This window comes from Sciurus vulgaris, assembly GCF_902686455.1.
Source record: "Sciurus vulgaris genome assembly, chromosome: 17".
NCBI lineage: Eukaryota > Metazoa > Chordata > Mammalia > Rodentia > Sciuridae > Sciurus > Sciurus vulgaris.
In genome coordinates, this window is record NC_136478.1 from 60,616,139 (window position 1) to 60,643,318 (window position 27,180).

General features: G+C 50.2%; 2 protein-coding genes across 9 annotated transcripts; one reads left to right on the forward strand and one right to left on the reverse strand.

Moving 5' to 3' along the window:
* The first annotated feature begins 301 nt into the window (after nt 1-301).
* On the forward strand, nt 302-26,572 carry LOC306648782 (uncharacterized protein). 8 transcript variants are annotated; one of them, XM_079119108.1, is made up of 5 exons: nt 302-604; nt 10,062-10,119; nt 23,008-23,126; nt 25,374-25,485; nt 25,865-26,572. In XM_079119108.1, the coding sequence occupies exons 1-5, from the start codon at nt 567-569 to the stop codon at nt 26,021-26,023; spliced, it is 486 nt and encodes a 161-aa protein (XP_078975234.1). In that variant the 5' UTR covers nt 302-566; the 3' UTR covers nt 26,024-26,572. The 8 variants fall into 8 exon arrangements, 1 of the variants encoding a protein (XP_078975234.1); XR_013760482.1 differs by lacking the exon at nt 302-604 and having other exon boundaries at nt 8,941-10,119; nt 25,374-25,585; nt 26,245-26,572; XR_013760483.1 differs by lacking the exons at nt 302-604; nt 10,062-10,119 and adding an exon at nt 22,351-22,632 and having other exon boundaries at nt 25,374-25,585; nt 26,245-26,572.
* On the reverse strand, nt 14,878-26,113 carry BCAT2 (branched chain amino acid transaminase 2). Its single transcript, XM_079119107.1, has 11 exons — nt 25,982-26,113; nt 22,232-22,306; nt 21,722-21,925; nt 18,839-18,949; nt 18,633-18,752; nt 18,338-18,501; nt 16,870-17,012; nt 16,626-16,711; nt 16,302-16,442; nt 16,157-16,231; nt 14,878-15,294 (listed from the first exon to the last, which is right to left on the reverse strand). Exons 1-11 carry the CDS (start codon nt 26,003-26,005, stop codon nt 15,256-15,258), a joined length of 1,182 nt encoding a protein of 393 aa, XP_078975233.1. The 5' UTR covers nt 26,006-26,113; the 3' UTR covers nt 14,878-15,255.
* Nucleotides 26,573-27,180: the final 608 nt, after the last annotated feature.

The following is a 27,180-nucleotide window of genomic DNA, read 5'->3' on the forward strand; positions in this document are numbered from 1 at the left end:
AACCACAGGGCTGCGACCAGGTTTTGCCAGTGGTTGGGGCGATGCTCTTTGTGGCCGATGCAGCTCAGATGGTACCTGGTTCTGTCCCTCAGAAGGTCAGGAAGGGGCAAGCTCCTCTCTCAGTTCCAAGCTACCCTTCTTCCATGACATTGACCTTGGGGATCCGGGGCTGTCCTCCTCCGCGTGTCCGATGCTGCCTCGTGACCAGGTCCTTTGGCAGCAGAAGCACTGACGCCGCGCTCTTCTCACTGCCAGTGAGTTTCCATCCCTTCCAAAACTCATGTGTGCTTTGGTCACGGGATTTGGTGAAATCTGCCAGTCTGTCTTTTCCACTCAAGTTACTCATTTCCCTTCTGTAAATAGGAGGCCCTCTGTGGGGGGGACTTTGAACTGATATCCCACTCCTCGCCTTAAATCTCCAAGTGACTCACACATCCAATCATACAGCATGCCATCGCCACCAGGGCTGGGTTCTGGGATTTTTGTCCTTAGGTGAACACCACAGGCTGCAAGTGGCTACGACATCACTAGGCAGTGCGAGCCTACAGGACCACCTGGCTGAATCGATGTGGACTCGCGGACTCCTGGATTCCTGTTTCTTCCCGTGAGTTCTGGTCAGTCTACTCAGTTCTTGCTTTCTGGTGCAGCAAAATGGTTCATCTGCTCTTCCTCCAGCCCAGCTCGAGATGAGCCTTTCCTCCAAGGAGCTTTGGTTCCTTTTCGTAGAGAATGGGAGCCAGGATCTGAGTGCTAAGGGGGATCTTTGCACTCTCGCTGCTTACACCTCTTGGTGGGCAGATTTCATATTTGCAGTTGTCCATTGGGGGTTGGTTCTAAGACCCCCAAAGATACAAAGTCCCTGGTGGGTGTTTGCATACAATCTATTCCATACGCTTTAAATCGTCTCTAGCTTATCATACCTGATGCAGTGCAAATGCTATGCAAATAGTTGAGAGATATAGATACCTATTTTGGTGCCAGGGATTGAACCCAGGGGTGCTCCACTACTGAGCCACATCCCCAGTCCTTTTTATGTCTTATTTAGAGTCGGGGTCTCGCTGAGTTATTTAGGGCCTTGCTCAGTTGCTGAGGCTGGCTTTGAACTCATGATCCACCTGCCTCAGCCTCGAGCCACTGGGATTACCGGCATGTGCCAGGGCACTCAGCAGTACACTGTATTCTTTAGGAAATCATGACAAGGAAAAATCCTGTGCATGCTCAGTACGGGCACAATGTACTTTCCAAGTATTCTCCACCCGCTTCCTTGGTTGAACCTGTGCATGTGGAACCCGTGGATATGGAGGGCTGTCCACAGGTCACATTTCATATGTGTGTTAATGTATATGCGCTGCAAGTATGTGCACTATGCATATATAAACATGTACAGCTATATACATATATGTGTCCTGTGGTTTACTCTATTGTTTCTTCTGCACACTGGGGCTCAAACCCAGGGCCTCGTGCATGCCATGCAAGCCCTGTACCACAGAGCTGCCCTCCAGCCCCCGCCGTGTACCATGTAGCACACTGCGAATACACGCTGAATGTGCGTACTATGCAGTGCGTGCTGCCTGCATACACACATCTCTGTGACACACAGATACACAGGCACACATATATTAGGTATGTATGCATTTATATATCTCTGTATCTCTCTCTCTTTGTTGAAAACCACGGAGCCACTAGATACATCTCCTTCAAATCCACCCCTCCTACTCTCTCCTGTTCCATATCTGCCCCGTCTCCAACAGTGAGAAAATGACTTCCTTTGGTCGAATGCGCTTGTCTGTTACCCATCCCCCACCTCTGCTGCCTTCCCCTCCTCACCAGCTTGGGCTCTGGTTCCCCACAGGCAGCCCCTGCCTGCACTTGGGTGCCTCTGGCTCCCCAGCCATGCCCCCCCAGTTGATGCCCTCTGTACCCCAGCAAGGCCCCAGCAACCACCTCTGGGCCACTGTCCCCTAAACCCCTCATGCTGACCTTGCTGGCCCCATCGGGGGCCTCAAGGCTGTTGTTCAGGAAAACAGGAAAGGGAAGAGGAAGAATGTTGGTTTCTACTTTGTGTCTCGAGGTTGTCTTTTATGGCTGCTGGGTTTTGAATCCCACTCCAAAGGCTTTCTCCACAGCCTGGTCATGAGGAACTTTCCGGTGTTTACTTGCTTCCTTATGGTTTCATGTTTGTCCCTGAGCTCTTTGATCCATTTGCAATGGATTGAGCATATTTTTCCATCCGATTCTTCTGTTGGGTTGATGAGGTTTTCTTTATTCTCCACTATTCATATTGTTTATCAACACCTTTGTGCACATAAAGTCACAAGGCTCCATATCACATGTCCTGTCCCCTGGCAATCGATCGATCCCCGTGGTAGTCCCAGCAAGGGAATTACAGGAATTAGTGAATAGAAAGTTCAGTGGTTGCAACACTTGGTTTTTATTTCTTGTTCCTGTAAAGTCCAATCAATACAGAGGCAAGAGGCAGGAGCCCAGGCTGATGACCCTGCATCTCCCATGCTTTCGCTGGTTTGGTGCCTGAGTTCCAAGATGGACCCCACTGATCCCCACCCCAGGGCTCACACTGTGACATCTTCAGCCTTTCGTGACCAGCGGCATCTGGTGAAAGTGGGGGGTGACCTTTCGCAGGCCATGCCCCCGTTGCCTCCCTCCCCCCCTCACCCTTGACCCTTGAGTCAGCCCCAACAGGCTGCGGAGATGCCAAAAGCCAGCCAAGAGCTGAGGCCTCCAGCCCACAGCCACGTGCACGAGCTTGGAAGGGGCTTCCCCAGCCCCAGTAGTGCCTCCAGATGACTGAAGCCCTGGCTAAGGGCTTGACTGAGAACTCACGAACACCCTGATCCGGAGCCACCAGCCACCAGCCTGTGGATTCCCAACCTTCAGATGTATGGTGCTGGAGTGGAGCCTAGCAGACTCCCAGCAGACATTCTGCCACTGAATCACACCTCGGCCTTGAATGCCGATTCTTTTAAGCTGTGAAGAATTTGGGGGTAATTTGTTCCAGGGAGGGTTGTCCTAGAAAAGTGGACCACTCCCAAACACATCAATTCCTACTGGGGGGGGGGGGGGGGGGGGGGAGACTTTTGCCCCGAACTGTTTTAGGCACCTAAAGACCTACAGTTAGATCTAATTTCTGTCTTTGACATGTCTCCCTCAAGTTTGGCTGAATTCTAAAGGCAGAATTTCCTCTTCCTAACAACCCTCATTTGCTCTTAAAGTCTCTCAACTGATTAGATCCAGCCCACCAGTTTACAATCTCCTTTACTTAAAGCTAACCACCTGCAGATGTCAATTACATCTATAAGACAGCTTTGCAGCAACACCTAGATTAATGCTTGACTGAATAGTGAAGGGATGAAGCCTAGGTGGGCAGACACCAGAAAATGATCATCACACCACCTCTGCCAAGCAATCAAGGTTAATATCACCAGGGCTGGGGGTAGCTCAGGGCTAGAGCACTTGCCTCATTCCAGGTTCAATCCCCAGCACCTCCTCATGACTAGTGATAAGTCACACTTATCACTACACACAACCTTCTCACATGAACCATGAACAGAGCACCCCATCTGTGTGGAATTCTTCTCAAAAACACAACCTCAGTCTAATTATGAGAAAACATTAGCCTCAAATTGAGGGGTATTTTCCAAAATACCTAACCAGGGGCTGGGGGCGTGGCTCAGTGGTAGAGCACTTGCCAAGCATTTGCAAAACCCTGGGTTTGATTCCCCAGCAGAAATCAATCAACTAATCAAAAATAAGGCAACCAGAGCAGGGCATGGTGGCACACACCTGTGATCCCAGTGGCTCCGAAGGTTGAGGCAGGAGGATTGCAAGTTCAAGGCCAGCCTCAGCAACTGAGGGAGGCCCTAAGCAACTTAGCAAGACCCTGTGTCAAAATAAAAAATTGAAAGCGCTGGGGACATGGCTCAGGGGTTAAGTGCCCCTGAGTTCAATCCCCAGTAAGGTGGGGGGGAGCAGACCAAATACCTGATCACTATTCTTGAAATCTATCACGGTCATATGATAAGGAAAGATTGACAATCTGTCACGGAGTTCAGGATTTGAAGGACCCATGACAACAAATGCAATGAGGCATCCTAGAATGGATCCTGCTACAGAGGAGGACATTAGTAGAAAAACTGTCAAATCCAAATCAAGTCTGCAGTCACCAGCATCACCTTGATGTTCCATGGGGGTTTGGACCAATGTGCCGAGGTTATATGTGATGTTACATTAAGGGAAGCTGGACAAGGCTGCAGGAACTCTCTGTACTATGTTCGCCACCTTTCTGTACCTCTGAAGGTATTCCAAGCTGAAGCTTAGTTTTTTTATTATTTATTTATTTTGCTACCAAGTATTGAACACAAGGGTGCTTAACCACTGAGCCACATCCCCAGCCCTTTTTATCTTTTATTTTGAGGCAGGGTCTCACTAGGTTGCTTACAGCCTAGCTAAATTGCTGAGGCTGGCTTCAAACCTGTCATCCTCCAGCCTCAGCCACCCAAGAGGCTGGGATTAAAAGCAAGCGTTGACCTGGGGTTATAGCTTAGTTGGTAGCCTGCCTGCCTCACAAGCACAAAGCCCTGGGTTCAATCCCCAAGACTGCCAAAAAGAAACAAAACAAAACCAAGTGTTACTGGGATACATTTATTTAATTGATTAACCTTTGCAGTGCTGGGGATTGGAACCAGGACAGTGTGCATTCTAGGCAAGTACTGTACCACTTTAACTTACTCTTAAAAAAAAAAAAAAAAAAAGCAGCACCCCCACCAGAATGGAAAAACCGCCACAACATCACACACTGGAAACTAAGCAACTAAAAACCCCAAACCGCGACAGCACAAAGTGTTGGCCAGCAAACGACCCCAGTGCATGGGTGGTGGGTGGGAACTAATTAATTCAGCTGATCGGCATATGCGACGACTAGATGTAGCCATAAGCTTTATTGGTAAAACCTTAAAACTGGAACCTACCCACCTGTTCATCAACAGACCAACAGGAGGAAGGGAAGCGACCCCAAGCATCTTCCGTGAAAACCTGCAACCTCACGAAAAGAGCGCGAGTGAACGCAGTCGCGTCTCCCTTTCTCCTCTCATGGTTGGCAGGGGTGTCAATTAATACATCCAGCTTCTTAACAAATTCCAATCGTGTGACTGTCAAAATGCATCCTGAATCCACCGTGTCCTGCGCAGGGGCGACGCACCTGAACCATTCACTCGCTGGAAGCCCCCTGCTTTCGCCAGCACCTCCGCGAGAGGGCGCCAGTTCCCACTTATGGCAGGGCCGGTCCCTCTCACAGGTCAGGCACCTGCTCAAGCAGAAAAGCCGAAGTCGACGACCCACGAGGCTCTGCAGTCGGCCCCCGAGGCTCTGCGGTATCTGGCTCCTTCCTCTCGGCCCTCATATCATACCCTATCCTCCTGGCTCTTGCACTAGCTGTGCCCTCTGCCTGGAATGCTCTTCGCGGGGTATTTACATAGCTCACCTGTCACCTGCTTCGCATGGCGGATCAAATGCCCCTTCCAACAGGGAACTAGGTGATATTAGGAATTATTGTGAATTAGATGTAGTAGAGATGTACAATAGATAAGAATGCCTTCTCCCCTGAAGGACGGAATGGAAGTCTTTGTGGGTGTCTGAAATAGATTCTAAAATGGTTCATCAAGTACAGAAATGTTAGAAGCAGCAGATGTGGCAAAATATGACACATTGCCGGATGCTGGTGGTGGGTATAGGCTATCAACTGTCCCCTGCCTCCCTTTTTTTTTTTTTTTTTTTCTTTTTTAAGAACAGTTGGCATTTTTTCATAATAAAAAGGCTATTTATTTTGGTGCTGGAAATTGAAGCCAGGACCTCCTGCATGCTAGGCAAGAGCTCTACCACTCAGCTACACCCGCCCTAAAAAGGTCTTTTAAATGCCATCTTCTCAGTGAGGACTTCTGTGGGCAAGATAGGTAAAATGATACTCCCTATCCAGGAGCAGTGGTGCAGGCCTGTAATCCCAGAGACTGGGGAGGCTGAGGCAGGGGGATCCCAAGTTCAAGGTTGGCCTCAGCCACTTTGCAAAACCCTCAGTAACTTAGCAAGACTCTTCTCAAAAAAAAAAAAAAAAAAAAAAAAAAAAAAAAAACCCGCATACACACACACACACACACACACACACATATAATATGACTGGAGGTAGCTCAGTCATAAACCCGTAAAGCCCTCCTGGGTTCAAACCCCAGTACCAAAAAACAACAAAAGATGCTCCCTTCCACGCCATCACCCTTCCCTGCCTCGGTTGTTTTTTGTTTGTTTGTAGCGGGAATTGAACTCACGGGCACTCAGTCACTGAGCCACACCCCCAACCCTATTTTGTATTTTATTTAGAGACAGAGTCACGCTGAGTTGCTTAGCGCCTCACTTTTGCTGAGGCTGGCTTTGAACTCCCAATCCTCCCGCCTCAGCCTCCCAACCTGCTGGGTTTACAGGCTGCACCACCACGTCGGCTTGGTTTTTTTTCTTTCGTTGTTTTGTTTTGTTTTTAAATAGTACTTCTCTCTATTTAACATACAATATATGTGTTTCATATACTTTGAGAATGTGATTATCCCGGATCCCAGCCCAGGGTCTGGCACACGGCGGGCGGGCGCGTTCGTAACGTGAATGAATTCCCTCTCCTGGCCCAAAGGCCCAATGGTCCCTGGAGAGACAGGAGCCACTGCATGTCGGATCTGCCAGCGGCCAGGCCTGGTTCCATGTCCTCTGCTTGGGACAGGCCACGCCCTGGGAGTGCAAAGGGTTTCCCTTGGTCTTCTGAATTCTGCCAAATTCACTCCTGGTGCTGCGGAGCCTCCCAGACCCGCCCACTCCCGCTGCTGTCCCTTGCAGACTCCCCACAAACCTACGCGGCAGGTCTTATTATTAGCCTCATTTGATAGATGAGGAAACCGAGGCAAGGCGAGGGGCCCATTCTGCCCAAATACAGAAAGCCAGAAAACGGAGGAGCTAGGATTTAAACCCAGGCAGGTGGCCTCAAAGTCCTCGTTGTTGACCACGGAATCTCACACCTGCGGAGGGCGCCTTGCACTCACTTACCCTTGCTTAATTTTTTTTAGAAAATGTGTGCTATCCACTGGGGCGTGTGCGTGCGTGTGTGTGTGTGTGTGTGTGTGTGTGTGAGGATCTCACTAGCCTCTGGCTGCGTGGATCGCGTGTGTGCGCGCGTACGTGCATGTGTGTGTGCGTGCGTGTGCGTGTGTCCGCGTACGTGCATGTGTGTGTGCGTGTGTGTGCGTGAGGGAATCTCACTAGCCTCTGGCTGCGTGGATCGCGTGTGTGTGCGCGTACGTGCATGTGTGTGTGAGTGTGCTTGCGTGTGCGTGTGTGCGTACGTGCGTGTGTGTGTGTGAGTGTGTGAGGGGATCTCACTAGCCTCTGGCTGCCTGGATCGCACACCTTCCAATATTGAAGGCTGCACGCCAGGGCCGCCTACCTGAGTCCTTTATTCCGGTGGGCGGCGAGTTCAAGTCCACCCACAACCGCAGACCCCTGGCCGGCTCCTGCGCCACGGCGGTGCGTTCAAGAAGCCCCCTCACCCCTCGGCGCCTGCGCCTCCGCCCTCGCCTGGGGTCGCGTCCGGCCGCCCAGGAGAGGGCAGGCGAGTGGCGGGAGCGGACGGTCGCAGCGGGAGGCCCCTGATGACGTCGCCGCGCCCAGCCATCCGATTGGCTGCGCCCTTGGCGCGGTTCTCAAATTCCGGGTCTCCAGGGTCCCAAAGGTCTCTGCTAGAGCTCCCTGGAAAGGGTCTGGCTTCTCGACTATCTGATCAACAGGAAATGCCGGAAAGTCCCCTAAAGGTTCCCAAAATATAATTTCTCTCTGCTTAGTCTACTTGTGGGGGGTGGTAATGAACAGTGCTCAGGTAGATCGGGAAGGTGAGACCTGGGAAGGAGGCTGGTGGAGGGAGAGACACGCTGGGAAAGCATGTGCAACTTCTGAATTCAAACCTCATGTCCTCCTTCCCCTTCATGTTTCCTTTCTACCCACTTTTAAATTTCTTCTGTCCTACCTCACTTTCACATTTTCCATACAGGTTTTCTCCTTGAACACGTTCTGAGTTCTCTTGGTAGGTTCATAAGACGGAAATTGCGGGATCGTGCCGTCATGCCGCGTCTAACTTTTGGAGGAAGCATTAAACTATTTTCCACCTTGGCCTCACCCATTTGCCTTGCCACCAACAGTGCGCAAGGATTCTGATTTCTCCACACCCTCCCCGATGCTTACTTCCCATTTTTAAAGTCGACCCATCCTGGGTGGTGTGCAGTGATGTTTCACCCTGGATCTCATTTGCATTTTCCTAGGGAGTAATCATGTTGAGCATCTTTTTATGTGCTTCTTGCTATGTGAATGTCTTCTTCAGGGAAAACTCTAATCTTCTAGTCCTTTGTCTATTTTTTAATTTTTTAAAGTTTTTTTTTTTGGTAGTTCTGTATGGACAGCCCACCTTTATTTTATGTGTTTATTTTTATGTGGTGCCAAGGATCCAACCCAGTGTCTCACATGTGCCGGGCAAGTGCTGTGTCACTGAGCAACAGCCCCAGCCCTCCTTTGTCTATTTTTTTAACTTAAATTTTTATTTTTACAGACTGCATTTTGATTCATTATATACAAATGGGGTACAACTTTTCATTTCTATGGTTTTACACAATGTAGATTCACACCATTCATGTAATCATACATATACATAGGGTAACACTCTGTCTCATTCTACTATCTTTCTTTCCCCCACCCCCTCCCACCCCATTTTCCTCTACACCATCCAAAGTTCCTTCATTCTTCTCTTCCCCCCACCCACCACTCCCCCTTGTTATGTATCCTCATCCACTTATCAGAGAAAACATTTCAGCCTTTGGATTTTTGGGGCTTGGCCTATTTCACTTAGCATGATAATTCTCCAATTCCTTCTTATTTACCAGCAAATGCCATGATTTTATTCTTCTTTATGGCTGAGTAATATTCCATTGTTTATGTATACCACAGTTTCTTTATCCATTCATCAATTGAAGGGCACCTCCCTTGGTTCCACAATCTAGCTATAGTGAATTGAGCTCCTAGAAACACTGTTGTTTCTGTGTTACTGTAGTGTGCTGATTTTAAGTCCTTTGGGTATAGGCTGAGGAGTGGGATAGCTGGGTCAAATGGGTCCATCCCAAGTTTTCTGAGGAATTTCCATACTGCTTTCCAGAGTTCCTTTGTCTGTTTTTCAGGTGAGTCGTTTATCTTGTCTTTCTTTTCTTTTTCTTTCTTTCTTTTTTCTTTTTTTTTTTTTTTTTTTTTCTTGGTGCTGGGTTGAGCCCAGAGGCACTCCACCTCTGAGCTACATCCTCAGCCCTTTCCATATGGGCTCTTGCTAAATGGTGAGAGCCGGCCTCTAACTTGCCATATTCCTGGAACTTGTGATCCTCCTGCCTCAGGCTCCCGAGTGGCAGGGATTCCAGGCGTGCACACCAAGCCGGCTCTATGATTGCGCTCTAGGAATCCGTGGATATTCTGGATGGACCCTTACCAGCCGTATGATTTCCGGGTGTTTTTCTCCCACATGGTGGGTTTCTTCATTCTCTCGATGGTGTCCTGTAATGCACAAAAGTCTCCGATTTCCGTAAAGTCCAATTTCCCAATTTTTTCTTCTGCTCTTGGTACTTAAGCTGTCATATCTGAGAAGCCATTTCAAACCAGGCAGGTGGTGCTCCTGTCATCCAGCAACCAGGGCGCTGAAGAGGACCGGGACTTCAAGGACTGGGTTGCCCAGCCTGGGCAATGACATTTAGAGAGACCCAGTCTCAAAATAAAAATTAAAAGGGCCCAGTGGTAGAGCATCCCTAGGTTCAATCCCCAGCACTACAGAAAAGAAGAACAAACACACAAAAAGAGACCATTTAAAAATCCCAGATCCTGAAGACTTATCCCTATATCTTTTTTTTTTTTTTTTTTTTTTTTCCTAAGAGAGTAACAGTTTTAGGTCTTTGATCTGTTTTCAGTTGATTTTTGTATATGATGTGTTTCAGGACAACTTGGTGTATAACGGCTGCCAAAGGAGGAAGACCAGACACAAGGAGGAAAGAGGTGACGAATCACAATTGTACAAAAGGCAATGTATTAGGGACTTAGAGACAGAAGCAGGTTTTGGGCAGCAGCCAGGCAGCAGGATTCCTGTGCCCTGAGGCAGAAAAAGTGGTTTACATGCTTAGCTAGACAAAGGTGAGCCACAGCCAACTGGATATACCTGGGCTTTCTCAAATACATTATCTTAAAAAATTAACAAACAGGGCTGGGCTGGGGCTCAGTGGTAGAGCACTCACCTAGCATGTGTGAGACACAGGGTTCGATTCTTGGCACCACATAAAAAACAAATAAAGGTATTGTGTCCATCTACAACTAAAAAAAAAAATTTGAAAGTAATAATACCTAAGACAGATGTGGCATACACCCATAATCCCAGAAGTTTGGGAGGCTGAGGCAGGAGGATTACAAATTCAAGGCCAGTCTCAGCAACTTAGTGAGGCTCTAAGCAACTTAGCAAGACTCTGTCTTGAACATAAAACATACAAAGGGTTGAGGATGTAGTTCAGTGATTAAGTGCCCCTGGGTTCAAGCCCCAGTATAATAACAATAATCATGGTACATAAATAAAACAATAGAGGGAAAAAACATTAACATGTCAAACTATTAACATATCAAATGTCCTGGTCAGTGGCTGACTCTAAATTCTCACCTGAGGGTCTTAAGGATTTTGTTTATTCTCTAAGGCATTCCAGAGTCACCTGGCAGGAGGGGTGGTGGTGACCACCAAGATGGCCATGGCCGGGTCACGCTGAATCCCTCATGGTGTGAGGTAGCATCCAACTTCTTTCCTTTTTAAGTGTCTGAGGTTTGCTGTGGGGTTTTCCTAAATATTCAGTGTTTCTTAAATACCATCTAAAGGGGATCTCCGCAGACATCCTTGGAGATGATCGTACGTTTTTATGACAGCATAAAGGTTTTTTAACCACTGTCACATTGCAAACTGCTGAAATTGTGTTTGGACTCTCAAATTGCCTTTCTGGCATCTGTTTTCTAAGACTTTGTGCCCAATTCTTGACCACCAGATGGCGCTGTAGGCACCCCGCAGCCGCTTCTGAAGCCAGCGCCGACTGTGGTTGGACGAGTCAGTAGAGATTTATTTGTTGTTGGTGGTTTAATATTTTTTTAGTTGTCGATGGATCCTTTATTTTATTTATTTTTAGGTGGGGCTGAGGATGTAACCCAGTGCCTCCCACGTGCCAGGCAAACACTCGACCTCTGAGCCACAACCTCAGCCCTATCTGTATTTTAAGTTTCATTGGTTTTTCTTTCCCTCAATTAAAAAAATTTTTTTTGAAGTTTTTCATTGTAGCAAAAACACATAATAGAAAAATTACAATCTTAACCATTTTTAAGGGTACTATTTAATAGTGTTAACCTTATTCACATTGTCTTTCAGTTTTATCTTATTCCAGTTTTTTTCTCCCAACATAGAAGGTATATGTAGATATTATATATTTTGTGGTACTGAGAATATATTGTCCTTTTTATTATTTAAAAAAAAATTTTTAGTTGTAGATGGTCACAATATCTTTATGTTATTTATCTATTTTTATGTGGCGCTGAGGTTTGAACCCAGTGCCTCATGTGTGCTAGGCAAGCGCTCTGCCACTGAGCCACAACCTCAGCCCCTGTCCTTTTTGTTACAATGACTGATATTTTAAGGTACTGGACATTCCTACATAAAATAAATAGTGTTATTAATTTTCTTGACCCGTTTGTTACCTTTGAACTGACAGTGTTCACAGTTAAACTAATTCTGATTTTTTTTATTCTTTACAAATTATTGTTTCTTTTTTGGAAATCAATAAAAAGTATTTGTGTCTAAAAGGCATGACTCAAACATGATTAGTGAGGTTGAGGCAATTACAGAAAAAACATTTTTTGTGGGGGCAGTGCTGGCAATCAGACGAAGCGTCTCACCGGGCCTCATGAACCCTGGGCCTGCCGGGGCAGTAGTGTGTGCCTGTAATCCCAGGGACCAGGGAGATGGTGGCAGCACTCCACGTTTGAGGACAGCCTGGGCCATTTAGCAAGACACTATTTCAAAATTTAATTTTAAAAAAATTATTTTAAATAGGACTGGGGATGCAGCTCTGTGTTAAAGCACCCCATGTTCAATCCCAGTACCAAAATAGAGAAAGAAAGGGAAAAAAAAAGAAGAAGAAGAAGAAGCTGGGCCTGTGCACATCTATAATCCCTGTGACTCAGGAGGCTGAGGCAGGAGGATCACAAGTTCAAAGCCAGCCTCAGCAACTTAGCGAGGCCCTGAGCATCTTATCAAGACCCTCCCTGTCTCAAAATAAAAAAATAAAAAGGGCTGGGGACTTGGCTCAGTGGTTAAGTGCTGCTGAGTTCAATCCCCAGTACAAAAAATAAAAATAAGACAGAAAAAAGAAAAAACAAACAAACAAGAAGTCAATGAACAGGGGGCAAGTGCTTTCCTACTTAGCCACCCCCCCCCACTTCTGTGAAAGTTTCGTATTTCTGTGCACTGTTTCAAATTTCAATTGAATTAAATGAAACGTTTTAGTTCCTTCAACTTAGAGTATATTTGTAATCTTTAAATGAAGACATCTTTAAGCATGAAGATAACTTGAAATATTTAGAAAAAGAGTCACTTTTGTAAAGTTAAATACATTTAATCTTTATAGATATTTGTTTTCTTGTACAATTGGACAACTGAATGAGAAAATACAAACCAGAACAAGGTTGGGGAATGTGGCTCAGGGTAGAGCCCCTGCCTAGTGTATCCTGGGCCCTGGGCTCAACCCCCAGCCCTGCAAATAATAATGCCAAGTTTATATTGCTTTCTACATGCCAGGCCCTGTGTTAAGCACTTTACATCTATGAATTCATTTAATCCTCCCTATGGATTTAATGGATGGGTGTTATTATTATTCCCATTGATGTATTTATTTATTCATTTACTTTGGGTACTGGGGGTTGAACACAGGAGTGCTTTACCACTGAACTACACTCCCAGCCCTTTTGATTTTGAGACAGTGTCTTCATAAATTGCTGAGGCTACTCTTGAACTTTTGATCCTTCTGCCCTAGCCTCCCAAGTCACTGGGATTACAGGGATGCACTACTTCACCTGGCTTATCCCCATTTTTAAAAAAGAAAACAGAGGCTGAACTCACTCCCCAAAAGTCATAGGGCCAGGAGTTTTTTAAAAAAGAGTTGAAGCCAGGCATGGTGATGCACACCTATAATCCCAGGAGAATCACAAATTCAAAGCCAGCCTCAGCAATTTGGCAAGGCCCTCAACAACTTAATGAGACCCTGTCTCAAAATCTTTAAAAATTTTAAAAAGGGCTGGGAATGTGGCTCAGTGTTGAAGAGCCCCTGGGTTTAATCCCTGGTATCAAAAAGAAAAAAAAAACAAGTTGATGTCCCATTAGGCAATGTAAGAGGGTTTTTTGAAATTTTAATGTGTGAACCCCAATAATTTTTCATCCTAAGAATCACATTTGCAATGAAAAGTGATCAAATGAAGCAATAGTGCCAAGTGGACACTCGACCTTCCCGAATGTCCATCTCACACAGAAAAAACTTGGACCCTTTTTTAAATGTCTGCAAATGCAAAACCAGAAGCAATGTTCCTTTGAGAAGAACTGTAACAGCATCAGCGCTGCTGCGTCCCTATCAAGGGAAGAATGCTTCCCAGTGGCCTCTGGATTTCCAGAGTTCCCCTTGGGTCCCCAAGGCCCATTCACTTCCCCTGATGGAATGAGGGGATGTAGCAATGATCAGCTGCTGCCCTGAGAAACCAGAGTTTCAGCTCCAGGGCCACTGGCTGGGCCACCAGCCATATGTGCCAAATAGTCCCACAGGGTCCCCTCCAGCAAACAGCATCAGAGAGAATAGCATGCTAAGGTCACACAGTAAGCAGATCCCAGGAGCAGGTTTAAGTCCAGATCAGCAACTGGATATCCTGGTCCTAACCCTCTGTCTAAAGATCCACGTCAGTGGTTGAAGTATATGTGTTAGTTGGCCAAGATAAGGACACACAGAGGTGACAGAGACTATGTTCCTAAACTCCCTCCACAGTGGAGAACCAGCACCCAGGTCCATATTCAGCAGAACTGACTGAGGGTACAGGGGACACCTGAGGAACAGGGCCAACTCAGCAGGGTAGAACTATCCCTTGGGGCCAGGTAGGGAATGGACTGGAGGCCAGGAGGTCAGAGAAGAGGCTGGGACAAGGGTACAGGAAGAACACAAGGCTCGTGAGCCAAAGCCAGGGCCTAGGGTACAAAGAAGAAGGGACAGAGCAGTCAGGGGCAGGAGGACTAGGGCTCGGGACTGGCTGGCTTTGAGAGGGCTATAGTACCGAGGGGTCTGGCCTAGTGACTGGGTGTACAATGGAGCTGCTGTTCCCAAGACAGGGAAGTAGTGGAGGCTCGGGCGAGGAGGGTAGATGCTGCTCAGTGCAGAAGCAGAAGGGACCACCATGACACTGTAGCCTGGATTATAGGATCCTTGAAAATAAAATGGGCTCAGGCAGGTGTGGTGGCAGATGCCATGAATAGAGCTAGCCTCAGCAACCTACCAAGGCCAAAAGCAACTTAGTGAGACCCTGTCTCAGAATCAAAAAGTAAAAAAGAACTAGGGATGCAGCTCAGTGGTAAAAATGCTCCTGGGTTTGATCCTTAGTACAAAGAATAAAAATAAAATAAAATAGGCTGAAAACCAGGTTTCCTATTTTAAGGCCCCTAGAATTCAAGAACTGAGTCACTGGAAGTGACACTGAATGTCTTGTTCTTTGGCATTTTATTTCAAAATTGCAGCAAGAACAGAGAGAAAGTAACCAACAGCAGCACCAGGGTCTGGCGTGAGAACGGAGAGATGCGAAGTCATGGCCAAGGCACATCCTTGACCCCCAGAACACGCAGCAGCTGGGGGGGTACCTGATCCCTGGAGCCTGAGATGTGGGGTGAGGGTCCAAAATGCCTGATTCTGGCCCTTATGACTTTGGGATTGTAGCGGCCACGAGGGGGTGTCAGAGAGCCAGGCGTCCAGGCCCCCCCGGGGCCTTCCTTATTGCACTTCGGGTGAGTCAGTGGTAGGGCTGTGAGGGCCAGCTAGATGCTTCAGGTCGATTGATCTGAAGACTGTTGGGCACAGCCGAGCATCACACTGGGAGCATCCACTCGTGGGCTTTTGTTCCATACTGAAGGGCAACGGAGAAGTGTGAGGGGGAGCTGCACTGCAACTCCCACCAGGCTTTGGGGTATCCCAGACTGAGTGCTTTCGGAACTATGCCCCAGGACCTCATGGGAAATGTAGTCCACTCCCCAGGAGACCTACCAACAATCCCAGGGTGGGAAAATCAAGGCAATGGCACAAAGGCCTAAGGGAGATGTAGTTACAAAGAGAGGGGTTACTGTAAGGCCCCGAAGGATTTTGGAAGGATTTTGGAAAAAGTCGATTTCAGCTTAGAAAGCCTGATCAAGCCAGAAGTGTAGTCCCAGGTCCTGATGCATAGTTCAAGTCCACAGGAGAGGCAGCCAGAAAACCCAGCTGCTCTAGTTCTAGAGCACAGGGAAAAGAGCCCAGAGGTTTTGGGAAAGCTCTCTTGGCAACTCAGAATAGAAATGCCTCCAGAGGCTTATGGGAGGAAGCATTCAAGGGTCAGAGGCTCGTATGAAGAAACCTTCTCAGGCCAGAGGGATAGCCCAGGGCCCCAGGGAATCTTGGGCTTGGGTCCCACAAACTCATGGAAAGGGGAGCTCTCCCACCAGGAGACCCAGGGCCAGACTCATGGGAAGGGAGCTTCTGAAACCCAAGTGTTTTCCTGGAGTTCCTGAAGCTTACAAGACAGGGTTATTCAGCCCTAAGGGGTGGTGGTCCAGGCCCCTGGGACTCCTGAAAAGCCTACTCACCCAGTAGGCTTTTGACCCAGAGCGAACAAGAGGTACTCTTATCATTCCTGGGATGATTGAGGGAGCTGGGCTCCTAGTCCAGATGCTCAGGGGACACGACTTCTCTGGAGAACAAAAATGTATCCCATTTCCCCAGTGAGTCCAGCTCACCTGAATCGCCTTTAGCTCCTTCTGGAAGCGGAGAGTAAGCTCAGGCCCATTTTCCATAGTGGGAATGTGGAGGTGCTGGAGGAGAAGATGCCATGAGAACTGGGTAGCCCCTTCTCGCCTGCCCATGAGGTCCACCACACCTCACCTTGTCTTTATACAGAATTCGATGCACAGGGCAGACCTGGCAAGCGGTGCCTGAGCCAAAGACTTCCCGCACCCGGCCCTCCTCCAGCGCCTGCAGCAACTCCTTCATGGTGATCTTGCGCTCCACCACCCGGAACTCACCCTGTGGGCAAGAGGCAGAGATCCCAGGGTCCACAGAGCGAGAGCCTGCTGCAGGGTGGTGAGAAAGAAGCCCAGGGAGGGTGACAGACCCAGGGAGAAGGGACAGAGGCCTGACATTGGACCCAGTCCCCATCACGGCCCCAACATGCAGGGACCCAGGCACAGGTACCCCACCGGCCCTCACCCAGGTCCGAGCCAGGTCCAGCAGACTCTGTCTGACTACGCCAGGCAGGATGATACCGTCTAGCGGGGGCGTCACCAGTTCCAGCACTAGGACAGCGTAAGGGATGGGGTGTGACCACGACCTTCCAGCACTTGCCCATCCTCTTAGGGGCCTCCCGCTGCCCAGAATCCCTGGCCTCTGCAACCTGCCAGGGATCACGGTATCGCCACTTCCTCCTGGGGTGGGATGGTCATGGCGGGCTCACCCCCATCCTCGTGGGTCCAGTAGACGAAGATGTTCATGGTGCCCACCTCGGTGAGCTGGTGGTCAGGCCCGTACAGCCAGAGGACCTGCTCGCAGCCTTTCTTTTGTGCCTCCTGTTGCAATAACACTGTGGGCCCATAATTCCTGGTGGAAGGCCACCTGGTCGGACTGGGCAGGGGATCCCACCTCCCCCCACCATGGCCCTGAAGAGTTGCCATCCCAGGGCTGACCCTGCTCCTCCCCAGCCCACAGTGACCCCAGCACAGACTCCCCAGCCTTTCCCTTGGGGTCCAGACCCTTGTGCTGTGTCTGCCAGTGCCTGTCTTTTCCCGTTCTCCAGATCACAAGTGCTGGGCTGGGGCCACTTTCCTCACCCTTCATCAAACCAAATCCCCAAATGCCCTCCATGACCATTTCCCAAAAAACTGATCTTGTTTTTCTTCCTTGGACATTCACTGTGATCCTATCTGTCCCCTCCATCCCCACACATGTGGCCCCCTGATTAGAAAACATCGACTACCTTTTATTTTCCTTATGTTTTTCTGTTTTTGAGATTGGGTCTCACTGTTACCCAGACCGGTCTCGAATCCTGGCCTCAAGTGATCCTCCTGCCTCAGCCTCCTGAGTAGCTGGGACTCCATGTGCCCACAGCAGCACTGGCTTTATTACCTTTTGAACCCAAGAAACATCCTTTCTATTCATAAGTGAAGCGTCACCTTCTCTGTGAAGAATGTCACAGTGTCCTATGTCACACCATCAGAGCCCATGTGGCTCTGGACCCTGGAGTTCCCACCAGACAGAAGCTCCAGAGGCAGGCTGGCTCTGACTATCTGTGCCCCTGGTTTCAGCCAGCACATGGCCTGGTCTTGGGAGACCTCATGAGATGTGTGTTGAAAGAACCTGACTGAACCCCCAGCCACACTTCCTGTCCCAGCATGCCAGTGGCCATCCTCCACCTCGGTCACTCAGGAGACCCGACTGCCTCCTCCCTGCCCTCCTGAGCCCAGGCTATTGGACAGAGGATGACACAGGAGGTCCACGTGACTGTGGGAACCAGGAACAGGACACCCAGCCCAGACTGGGTGATCAAGGGCGGGTGATGCTGGGGAGAGACCAATGAGCCAGATGTGGACTTCCTCCCTGGAGGCTTCCGGGGAGCACCCTGGCTTTCCCACTGACCTCACACAGGCCCTCCCATCTCTGAGTGCATCTGTCCATCTGTACAGTGCTCTCATCCTCTTTCCAACACTGGCTTTCAGACATCAGGGAGGCCACAGGGACACAGTGCTTAGCCTAAGCCCCACACACAGTGCGATGTCATATCCTAGTCTGTGGGCAGAGCTGCCCCAACATGTAAAACAGGGCAGTGAAGATACCTGACATCCAGAAACGCCCATAAGCCAGGACACTGCAGTTGCGCCTCTGGTGTCCAGCACACCGGACATCCCAGGGGCGCAGGGGCTACTTACCCTCCCATCTTGTAGTCACCGACGCCACCCATCCAGGCCCGGATGAATGTTGGGTCCGCCAGAAGGGAGACAGGGGTCACGGAGTCTCCGGGGAAGTACGAACCCACGGGACAGAGAATGACATACAGAAGGGCTCGAGTAGCACTGCTGACGCCCAGCGAGTTCTGGGGGCAGAGGGGCAGCCTCAGGCCTGGGAGTCCACTCAGCCTCCTCCTTCAGACCAGGAGTCCAGGCCCAGCCCCTTCCCTTCTCCAGCCCAGGGGACCAGGTCCCCAGCCTCGAGGACCCGGCTCACCTCATTGCCCATGAGCACGGGCCGCACGTAGAGGCTGGTGCCGACACGCTCAGGAACCCAGGCCTTGTCCACCTCGATGAGTCGGCGGATGCACTCCAGCAGCTCCACCTTGTCGAAGCTCTGGTGGGCCCCACACAGGTCAGGAGGCCAGGAGGTGTGCAGCTCTGACCCACCCTGGCCCCTCCCAGGTGAGCCAGGCTACTCACCGGTAGGCAGAGGCGCAGGGCCGAGCGCAGCATCCGGTCCATGTTGAGCCAGGGTCGGAAGAGGCGCACCTGCTGGTCCGCGCCTTTGAACGCCTTCATGCCCTCAAAGAGCTGCAGGGGCAGTTGTGTGGGAGCTCAATGCCAGAGACCCCCAGGTCATCACGGAACAGAGGGACAGCAAGAGACAACAGGACAGAGACTGACAGACCAAGACACAGACACAGATGGAGTCAGAGCTAGGGAGAGCAGAGAGAGAGCAACTCGCAGCTAGAGGGAGTGACAGACAGACAGACACAGGGAGACTTAAGGCTGCCATGGACAGGAAGCAGTGTGGACCAGAGCAAGCCAGAGAGAACACCCCACAGAAGCCCCTCCAGGTACTGCTCATGTTTTTCCGGAATGGTAAATTGTGAAAGTCATGGGTTTTTTAAAGAGCCTGGCATTTTAGAGAGATACTGAAATAGTTTTGGACAAAAGAAACCAATGTCCTGGATTTGCTTCTGATCACAAAGAAAAGTGGAAGAAGGTGGAAGTTCAAGGTGGAGACAAGGCTCTGGGCCAACAGGAGCCAACCAACAAAGCAGGTGCCAGGACACGAGTGCAGCCTGCGATCTACTTCTGTGTTGCGAATGTCCCATAAAAACTTTTTTTTTTTTTTTTTTATTTAAAAAAAGTTAATCCCCACCCCCACCACACTACTCTCAGGAGAAAGTTCAAGTCCTCCCCTTGGTTTCTGAGGCCCTGGGGACCTGGCTTCCCACCTGCAGTCTCTTAGACCAACTGCTGCCCACTCTCCCATGGCTGCCACCTCCGCCACCTCCCACTCCCAGGGTTCACAGCAGCATGGTCCTCTCCTGGCTTCACCCACGTCTTCCAGCTCGTCTCATGGGGTTCAGCTTAAATGCACACCCCAGGGCTGGGCTGTGGCTCGGCAGAGTGCTCGCCTAGCAGGTACAGGCCCTGGGCCCCGTCCCAGCACCACTGTCAAAACCAAACCAAACAGCAAAATACAACCAGGTAAAAGTCAGCTTTCTACCCCTGGTGGTGCAGCCTCTCCCCCACCCTCATCAGGGCCCTGATCGCTGCCCTTGGCTCCTGTCTGCTCCCCTGAGGCTGAAAGAGCCCCAGGGCACTGGGCACATTCACTGAGTACCATTGAGCCCATACCTAGGACCATGGTTGGCACAGCATGGGTTTTGTTGATCCAATGAATAAATAAATGGAAGAAAAATGAGTGAAAACAGCCAGGATATTTTGGAGAGAAAATGCAACTAATAAGGGGCAAAGAGGTGTGGGGGTGGGGTGCAGTGACACCAGCCTGGAACCCTAGGTACTCAGCAGACTCAGGTAGGGGACCCAAAGTTTGAGGCCAGCCTTGGCAACTTAGTGAGATCCTGTCTCAAAATAAAAAGGGCTGCGCTGTGGCTCAGTGGTAGACGCCCTGGGTTCGATCCCCAGTACTGGGGTAAACACAGAGCTGTGGTTGGGAGCACTAGTGTATGCGTGGGATGGACAACCAAACACCCACCTAGGAAAAAATTAAATTGGATCCCTGCCTCACACCAGAGAAATTCCAGAAAGACTGCAATTCTGAGTGGAAAAAAATACATATTAAACCATAAAAGCTATAGAAGAAAATGTAAGCTAACTGCCTTACATCTTAAAGTGGGGACAGTCTTCCTAACTATGACAGATCACAAAACCAAAAAATAAAGAATGATTACATTTGATTCCATTTAAAAAAAGGAAAAGAAAAGAAAACCTCTGCAGGTTTGGGAGCATAGCTCAGTAGTGGAGTGCATGGTTAGTGTGTGCAAGCATGAGTTAAATCCCAAGTACTGCAAAAATAAACAAAAATAAAATAGCTGAGAATCTTTAAAACCACCTAGGAAATTGGAAAAAATAGAAAAGTTGTACAAAGCCTGTCCAAGGTTTGGGGAAACGGGCTAGGCTGGTGAGTGTAGAAATTGATACAACTTCTACAACAGACGATGTGGCAATACCTTTCAAAACTACCAGTATACATGCACTTTCACCCAACAGGTGTAGAAATTGATTGAAGAGATATTCTTGCACCTAAAGTAAGTGACAGGTGCACTTCATTGTTTATTTTAACTATGTTTATAATAGCACAGGGCTGGAAGTAACCTAAGTACCCAATAATAGGGGACTGCCTAATAAAGTACATTGTTAGGATAGAATACTATGCTGCTGCAAAAAAGATGAAAAGCTCCTTAGGGCTGCTACAGAATTCCCACAGCTCTAGCCCCAGTTCAGAGCTCCACACCTACTTATCCTCTCCTACCTGAACCATCACCCCAGCCTTGACCTCCTGGCCTCCAGTATCTCAACTTCAGTGTATACTCCACGCAGCACGAGCAGGGTCTTATTATACCCAGGTTGGCCCTGCACCTCTGCTATTCAGAGTCCTCCATAGCTCCCAGCACCCTTGGACAATGTCCAGTCCCTCGGTTTCTCTTGTGGCCTTGATAACCCCCCTAGTGTCCTCTGACACACTCCAGTCCCACAATTCCTCCCAAATATGCCATGTTTTTCCCTGTCTGGGCCTTTGCACCGACTGGCCCCTTTCCCACTAATACCCTGTTTCCTTTTTTGCCAGAAAAGACCCCCTTGCTTTCAAGTTACACTGGAAAGACCCTGGCCTCCACACTGCCTCATCAAAGCCCAGATTGCACCAAGTTGTAATCATGGTGGAGATTTCAAGTGAGGGAACCAGGACCCCAGTGTGGAGCGTAGGAGGCCCCGGAAGGCTGGTAATGAATGAGTGGAAAGAAGCATGTGGAAAGCAAACCCAGCAGGTGGCACTGGCAAGAGACATGGCAAGGTTATGCACACAGGGACAGAGGTCAGCCACCACACCACCTGCAGGGAGTAGTGGAGGGCAGAGCAGGCTGGGTGCAGAATGAGGTTCTGGAAAGGCTGGATCCGGGGCCAGCCCCAGCCCTTCTTCCTGTCCCATTCCACCATCAGCATGTGGTCTGTGAATGTCTTCCCAAACACCAGGGGGTCGCTGGGGCTGGGCTTCTTTTGAGGCTCCTGTGTCATTTGCAGCTGCAAATCTGCAGCCTGAGAAAAGATGGGAAACCCAGGTGTCCAGGAATCTGGTCACAGGCACCAAACTGAAAAACTACATCTCCCTTGACCAGTGGTCTCTGGGAAATGTAGTTTCGTCTTTTCTCCAGGCTGCTGGGCTACCCCACTGCTACCCACCTGCACCTCCAGGCTGTGGACCTTTGGAGATGCCCAAATCCAGCTGCCAATCCCCTCCTCCCTCAGACCCAGGAGTCCAGGACCCCACTCTCCTCCCTGAGATCGGAGTCCAGGCCCCAGCCCTCCTCCCTCAGACCCTGGTATTCAGGTCTCTCCTTTCACCTTGAAGTTGGTGGAGGCATATCTTCCAGGACCAGACAAACGCCACGGGACAGGGAGAAGTTTCCGGGCCCAGATCTGTGACAGAAAGGGAAGTGAGGAAGGTGACATGGCCAGCAGTGGGAGACAGCAAGGGTTCTACTACTCCATTTGCCACTTTCTGCACCTGGGAGGACCCTTGGCTTCCAGTGTGTAGTCCCAGTGCATTCAGGCAGAGCACTGAGTTCTAGCCAAGTGCCCCTAGCCCTGGTCCCAACAGAGCCATCCCCAAAAAGAGCTGACTCAACTCCAGGCCCCCTCCTTCATGCTGGGCAAAGTCAAAAGTAAGCGCCTCCCACCCCAGGGAACTTTGACCTCATCCTGAGACGAGCTCAGACAAGGCAAGGCCCTGGGAAGGTGCGCAGGTAAGTGGGGCCTCCCAGGGGACCCAAGTGCCGATAGGTGTTAGGCAAGTGTGGAGCCCACAGGCCACATTCTCTGAGAACTCAGGAGTCCAAGCCCCCTCCCTCCCACCTCAGAACCATGAGTCTAAAGACTTATTCCTTCAGGACATTAGATCAAGACCACCTGAAGCCCCCAACTCAAAGCCACGGGTGCCGCTTCAGCAGCGACTCTAACTCCCTTCAGATCCCGAGGCTCAGGGCAGCAGACCATGCTCAGGTGCACACTTCCCTCGTGGCCCTCCCCGGGGAGAGCAGGCCAGAGGGGGTCTGTTGGACTAGCAGGGTGGCCCATCCCGGTGATCTTCCACCTCACATGGCTTCTTCCCAAACCTGCAGGAAGGCAGCTGGGTCATGAGGTTAAGGGGTACAGAGCAGGCTGCCCGCTCCCTTGAGCCAGGAGAGTTGTCACCAACTGGCAAGAATGGACAAGAATGGCAGCAGTCACTGGTCAGCAGGTGAGTCATGGGGAGACAGGGTTATGGGGATGCAGTGTCACAGACTCTGGGCCATGAAGGCTGAGATGTGGCTTGGCTGGGGTGGGCCCAAGGGCCTCTGGGATGATCGCTGATGGGAGTGTGCACCTCCCCCACATGGCCTGTATGTAACAAGAAGCCTGCCGGGCCCTGTGGCCAAGGCTCCACCCAGGAGAGGACAGGACAGCCACAGTATGGAGAGGGAACACCAGTGCAGGGCAGCCAGCACAGGGGAGCAGAGGGAGCCCGAAAAATGAATAAAAGAGTAAGAGAGGGAAGCAGAAGAATGAGAAAAGGAAACAAAAATGGAGAACAACCTGAAAAGAACAGGAGTCAAGGCCAAGAGCTGCCAAAATGTATCTATCACAGAAAAACCAAGATATGAGAATGAGAGTGAGTGAGTGAGTGAGAGAGAGAGAGAGAGAGAGAGAGAGGAGGAGGAGGGGAGGAAGAAAGGAGAGGAGAGGGAGAGAGAGAGGAAAAGAGAGAGGGAGAGGGAATAAAGGTAAGGGAATTGCCTGAGCAGAATAAAGAGAAGCCAGGAGACAGCATGAGGAAGCACAGCAACAGACAGAAGTGAGACCTCAGACAACCTCAAGCAGGAGACCAGAGAAGTGAGGAGAGAGGGAGAGAAAACATCTCAGAGAAGTTTAGAGGCAGAGCCAAAAGAGGCAGAAAAACAGAGCACGCCCATGAGGCAGAGAAGCACTGGGCATGGTGTCAGAACCCTGGTGACAAGCAGTAAAGCTACCCTGCCATCGCAGACCCCAACCTACACGGTGGAGCTCAAAGGAGATGTGCAGGTGGCAGGGGGGCTACAGAGACAAAGTGTAAAAGGATTGAGGCTGAATTAAGAAAGAAAGGGGCCAGGCGTGGTGGGGCATGCCTATAATTCCAGTGGCTCAGGAGGCCAGCCTTAGCAATTTAGTGAGGCCCTAAGCAACTTAGGGAGACCCTATTTCAAAATTAAAAAAAAAAAAAAAAAAAGATTTGGGGATGTGGCTCAGTGGTTAAGCGCCCCTGGGGTCAATCCATAGTACCAAAAAGAAAACAGAAATGAAGGGGGCTAGGCACAGTGGCATGCGCCTGTAATCCCAGTGACTCTGGAGGCTGAGACAGGAGGACTGTTAAGTCTGAGGCCAGCCTCAGCAACACAGTGAGGCTCTCAGCAACTTAGTGAGACTATGCCTCAAAATAAAACATAAAAAGGGGTGGGCATGTGGCTCAATGGTTAAGTGCCCCTGGGTTCAATCCCCAGTTTGAAAAAGAAATGAAGAAGGGGTGCAGGTGCACAAGGAAGGGCTCTGTAATATGACTGAGCCTCCACTGTGTTCCCTGTGGCACAGGACTTCTGTCCTGACAGAGCCCAAGAGTTTAATCATTAAACACCAGGAGTTTTCCTGTCATAACCCCAAACTGTCCTTGTGACAGCCCAGGATTGACCCCATCACATCTAGAACTTCCCCTTTGTAGCCCAGGACTTACTCTCCATCACAGACCAGGACTATCCTATAGACATTACAACCCCAGATGGCCCCTGTCACTTCCCAGGACTTTCCCCACTAGAACCAAGTAGTGTCTCAACATAGCTCAGGACTGTCCCCCCTCCAAAGCCAAAAATCTTCCCTCTCTAAATTCCAGAATTGTCCCTGTCAAGTTCCAGGGGCTGTGTCTTTCAGATCAAAGAACTATTCCCATGTCAGTCTACCCCACCATGGCCCAGCACTGTCCCCTTCACACCGCAGGACATTCCCAGGGGGGTCCCTGGCAGTGCCCATCATAGTTCAGGATTTGACCCCAGACTGTTTCCATTACAGGCAAACGGTCTTCATCGGAGCTCAGAAATGTCCCATTAGCGTTCAGGACTCACCTACTATGGTGGTACTGTGCCAGCGCAGGATTCTCCACATCACAGCCCCAAACCATTCCTGTCAGAGCCCAGCACTGTCCTACCCATAGCTCAGCTGTGTCACCATCAGTGCTCAGGACGCCCCTGTCATTTCCCAGGACTGTCCCACAATGTCTGCCCAACACTATCCCCGTCACTCACTGAGACCTGGGGAAAGTGAAAATCTGCCCTGCTATTCATCGGCCTGGGATAAGAGACTTAGATAAAGTCAGGTGAGAAGTTAACAGGAAACATTTCTCCCGAGGTTATGCTGCAGCTGTCAAGGGTTGTAACGACTCAACGATTTCCTTCCCAAGAAACTTTGTTCTCTACGATCATAGGCTCTTCGAAACTGCGCTGTGTGACCTCATATCGCTAAGAAGAGACTGTCCCACTCTCGCCTGGAGGACCTGTCACTTTGACAGGGAGAAGCTGCCTCAATTTCTAAACCAGGTGCAAAGGTTCACATAAACATGCCCCATCTGTCTTTACCACCTTTCGTTCCAAGAAGCAGGACCCAGGCTTTGATTCCCAGCCTAGACCTGAGGCTGAGGTCAGTGCCTTCCTCCCGCCCCAGCACCTAGAGGTCCTGGGCCCCCGATCCCAGCGCCCCCCAACCCCAGGCTGCTGCCTAGCGACTCCCCACCAACGTTACTCCAGTCGCAACCTTCCGCCCCCACTCTGGGCCCGGGCCTTCCGGGCGGGCCCCTCCTCCACGTTCTCCCGGTAACCTCGTCCAGGTCCCCTCCCCACCAATTACCTGCCCCCACCTCCGCCCATTAAAGCCTAGGGCTCGTTTCCAAGGGACCCCATCTCTTTACGCACCCCGCAGCGGAATCTCAGGGCCAGAGGAGCGGCGGCAAGTCCGAAAAGTTGCGCGCCCATGATCCACCCGGAAGTGCGCCCCACCCGGCGTTCCCCAGACCCCCAGCCAGGGCGGCGAACCCACCTGCCCCAGCGTGAGTGCGGCCATGATCGGTGCTGCGGGTAACTGCGCCCGCCGGGGGCGCGGCCCCAGAGAAAGTCGTTCCGGCCCCGCCCCGCTACGCCCCCTCCCGCAGGATGCTTGCCCGCGGGCCACCCCAATCCTGCCAGGCCTCCCCAATTAGAGCATTCTTGGGAGCCAGGCCCTGCTGCAGAGTACACGCGCTGTACGGGGCAGGAACTTAATACGCTCCTCCCTCATTTTTATTTTTATTTTCATACACACAGTAGTTTTTGAAAATGCATTTCCATAGAGACTATCATGAAGTGCCGGCCAGGATAAGCATCTCGAGGTAAGAGAAGGCAAAAACTAGGAGCAGAAAGTTCGGTTTACACAATCCCTTTGTGAAAAAGAAAAGCTCACTGTAAATGCCAGCGGAGGCATAGAGAAATGTGACTTTTGGAAAAGGACTCTGCTGAGTGGGACAGATAGAAATGAAAAAGGAACTTCGCTCTGCAATCTGGATACTTTTCCTGTTTGAATATGGCTTTTCTTAACAAGGAGAAGCTATATGCGTGTTATTTGTAACTCGGAAATAAAAACCACACAAAGTTTGCCATGTCTCCGCCTAGTCCCTTTAATCAGTGAAGCCCGAAAAATTACACACACTCACACCCCTCACTCGTCAGTGACCCTCAAAGAAGAACCCCCAGCGCAGGGCATCTTGGTTACGCCCCTCCAGGAGCACCTCCCCAGCTTCAGGACCCCAGAGGCAGAGTTAGCCAATCGCAGTCCTTCAGGATCCCTCTAGCAATTCAAACCTGAGGCAGTGACTCCCTAGACCGGGCTCCCCCAACACTGTGTCCCCCAAACTTTTGGTGATCAGTGGTCTCCTAAATCCCTGCATCAGCGTTACAATTACACCAAAATCTCATCTTTGCTGTGTTCTCAAAACGGGTACCTAAGCCGTTGTACCTCCATAATTTTGGGACACTTCCCCCCAAGTTGTACCCCCTCAACGTCACCAGATTCTGTCCCTAGCCCCTGTCTCCCCCGCCCCCCACCTCGAACAGTTACAGGACAGAGGAGCCAAATCACGATCCCTCCCCTGAAGACATTGCTGTTTTTCCTCTCGGTCCCAGTCCTCCTCCAACGTCCAGCCACAGGCCGCACCCGGCCCCCGCAGCCAATCAGCGACTGCCGAACACGCCCCGCGGCGACCA

Bases quoted from the DNA above. Each gene is read 5' to 3' on its own strand.
- LOC306648782 (XM_079119108.1), top strand. From the start codon at position 567: ATGTGGACTCGCGGACTCCTGGATTCCTGTTTCTTCCC. The intron at 10,120-23,007 runs GTGACGAATCAC...CCAAACCTGCAG, and splicing joins CAGACACAAGGAGGAAAGAG to GAAGGCAGCTGGGTCATGAG. The intron at 25,486-25,864 runs GTGCAAAGGTTC...CGCACCCCGCAG, and splicing joins TGCCTCAATTTCTAAACCAG to CGGAATCTCAGGGCCAGAGG.
- BCAT2 (XM_079119107.1), bottom strand. From the start codon at position 26,005: ATGGCCGCACTCACGCTGGGGCAG. The intron at 18,502-18,632 runs GTGAGCCGGGTC...CTCTGCCCCCAG, and splicing joins CCGTGCTCATGGGCAATGAG to AACTCGCTGGGCGTCAGCAG. The intron at 16,443-16,625 runs GTGAGGGCCGGT...TCTTGCCCACAG, and splicing joins TGGACCTGGCTCGGACCTGG to GGTGAGTTCCGGGTGGTGGA.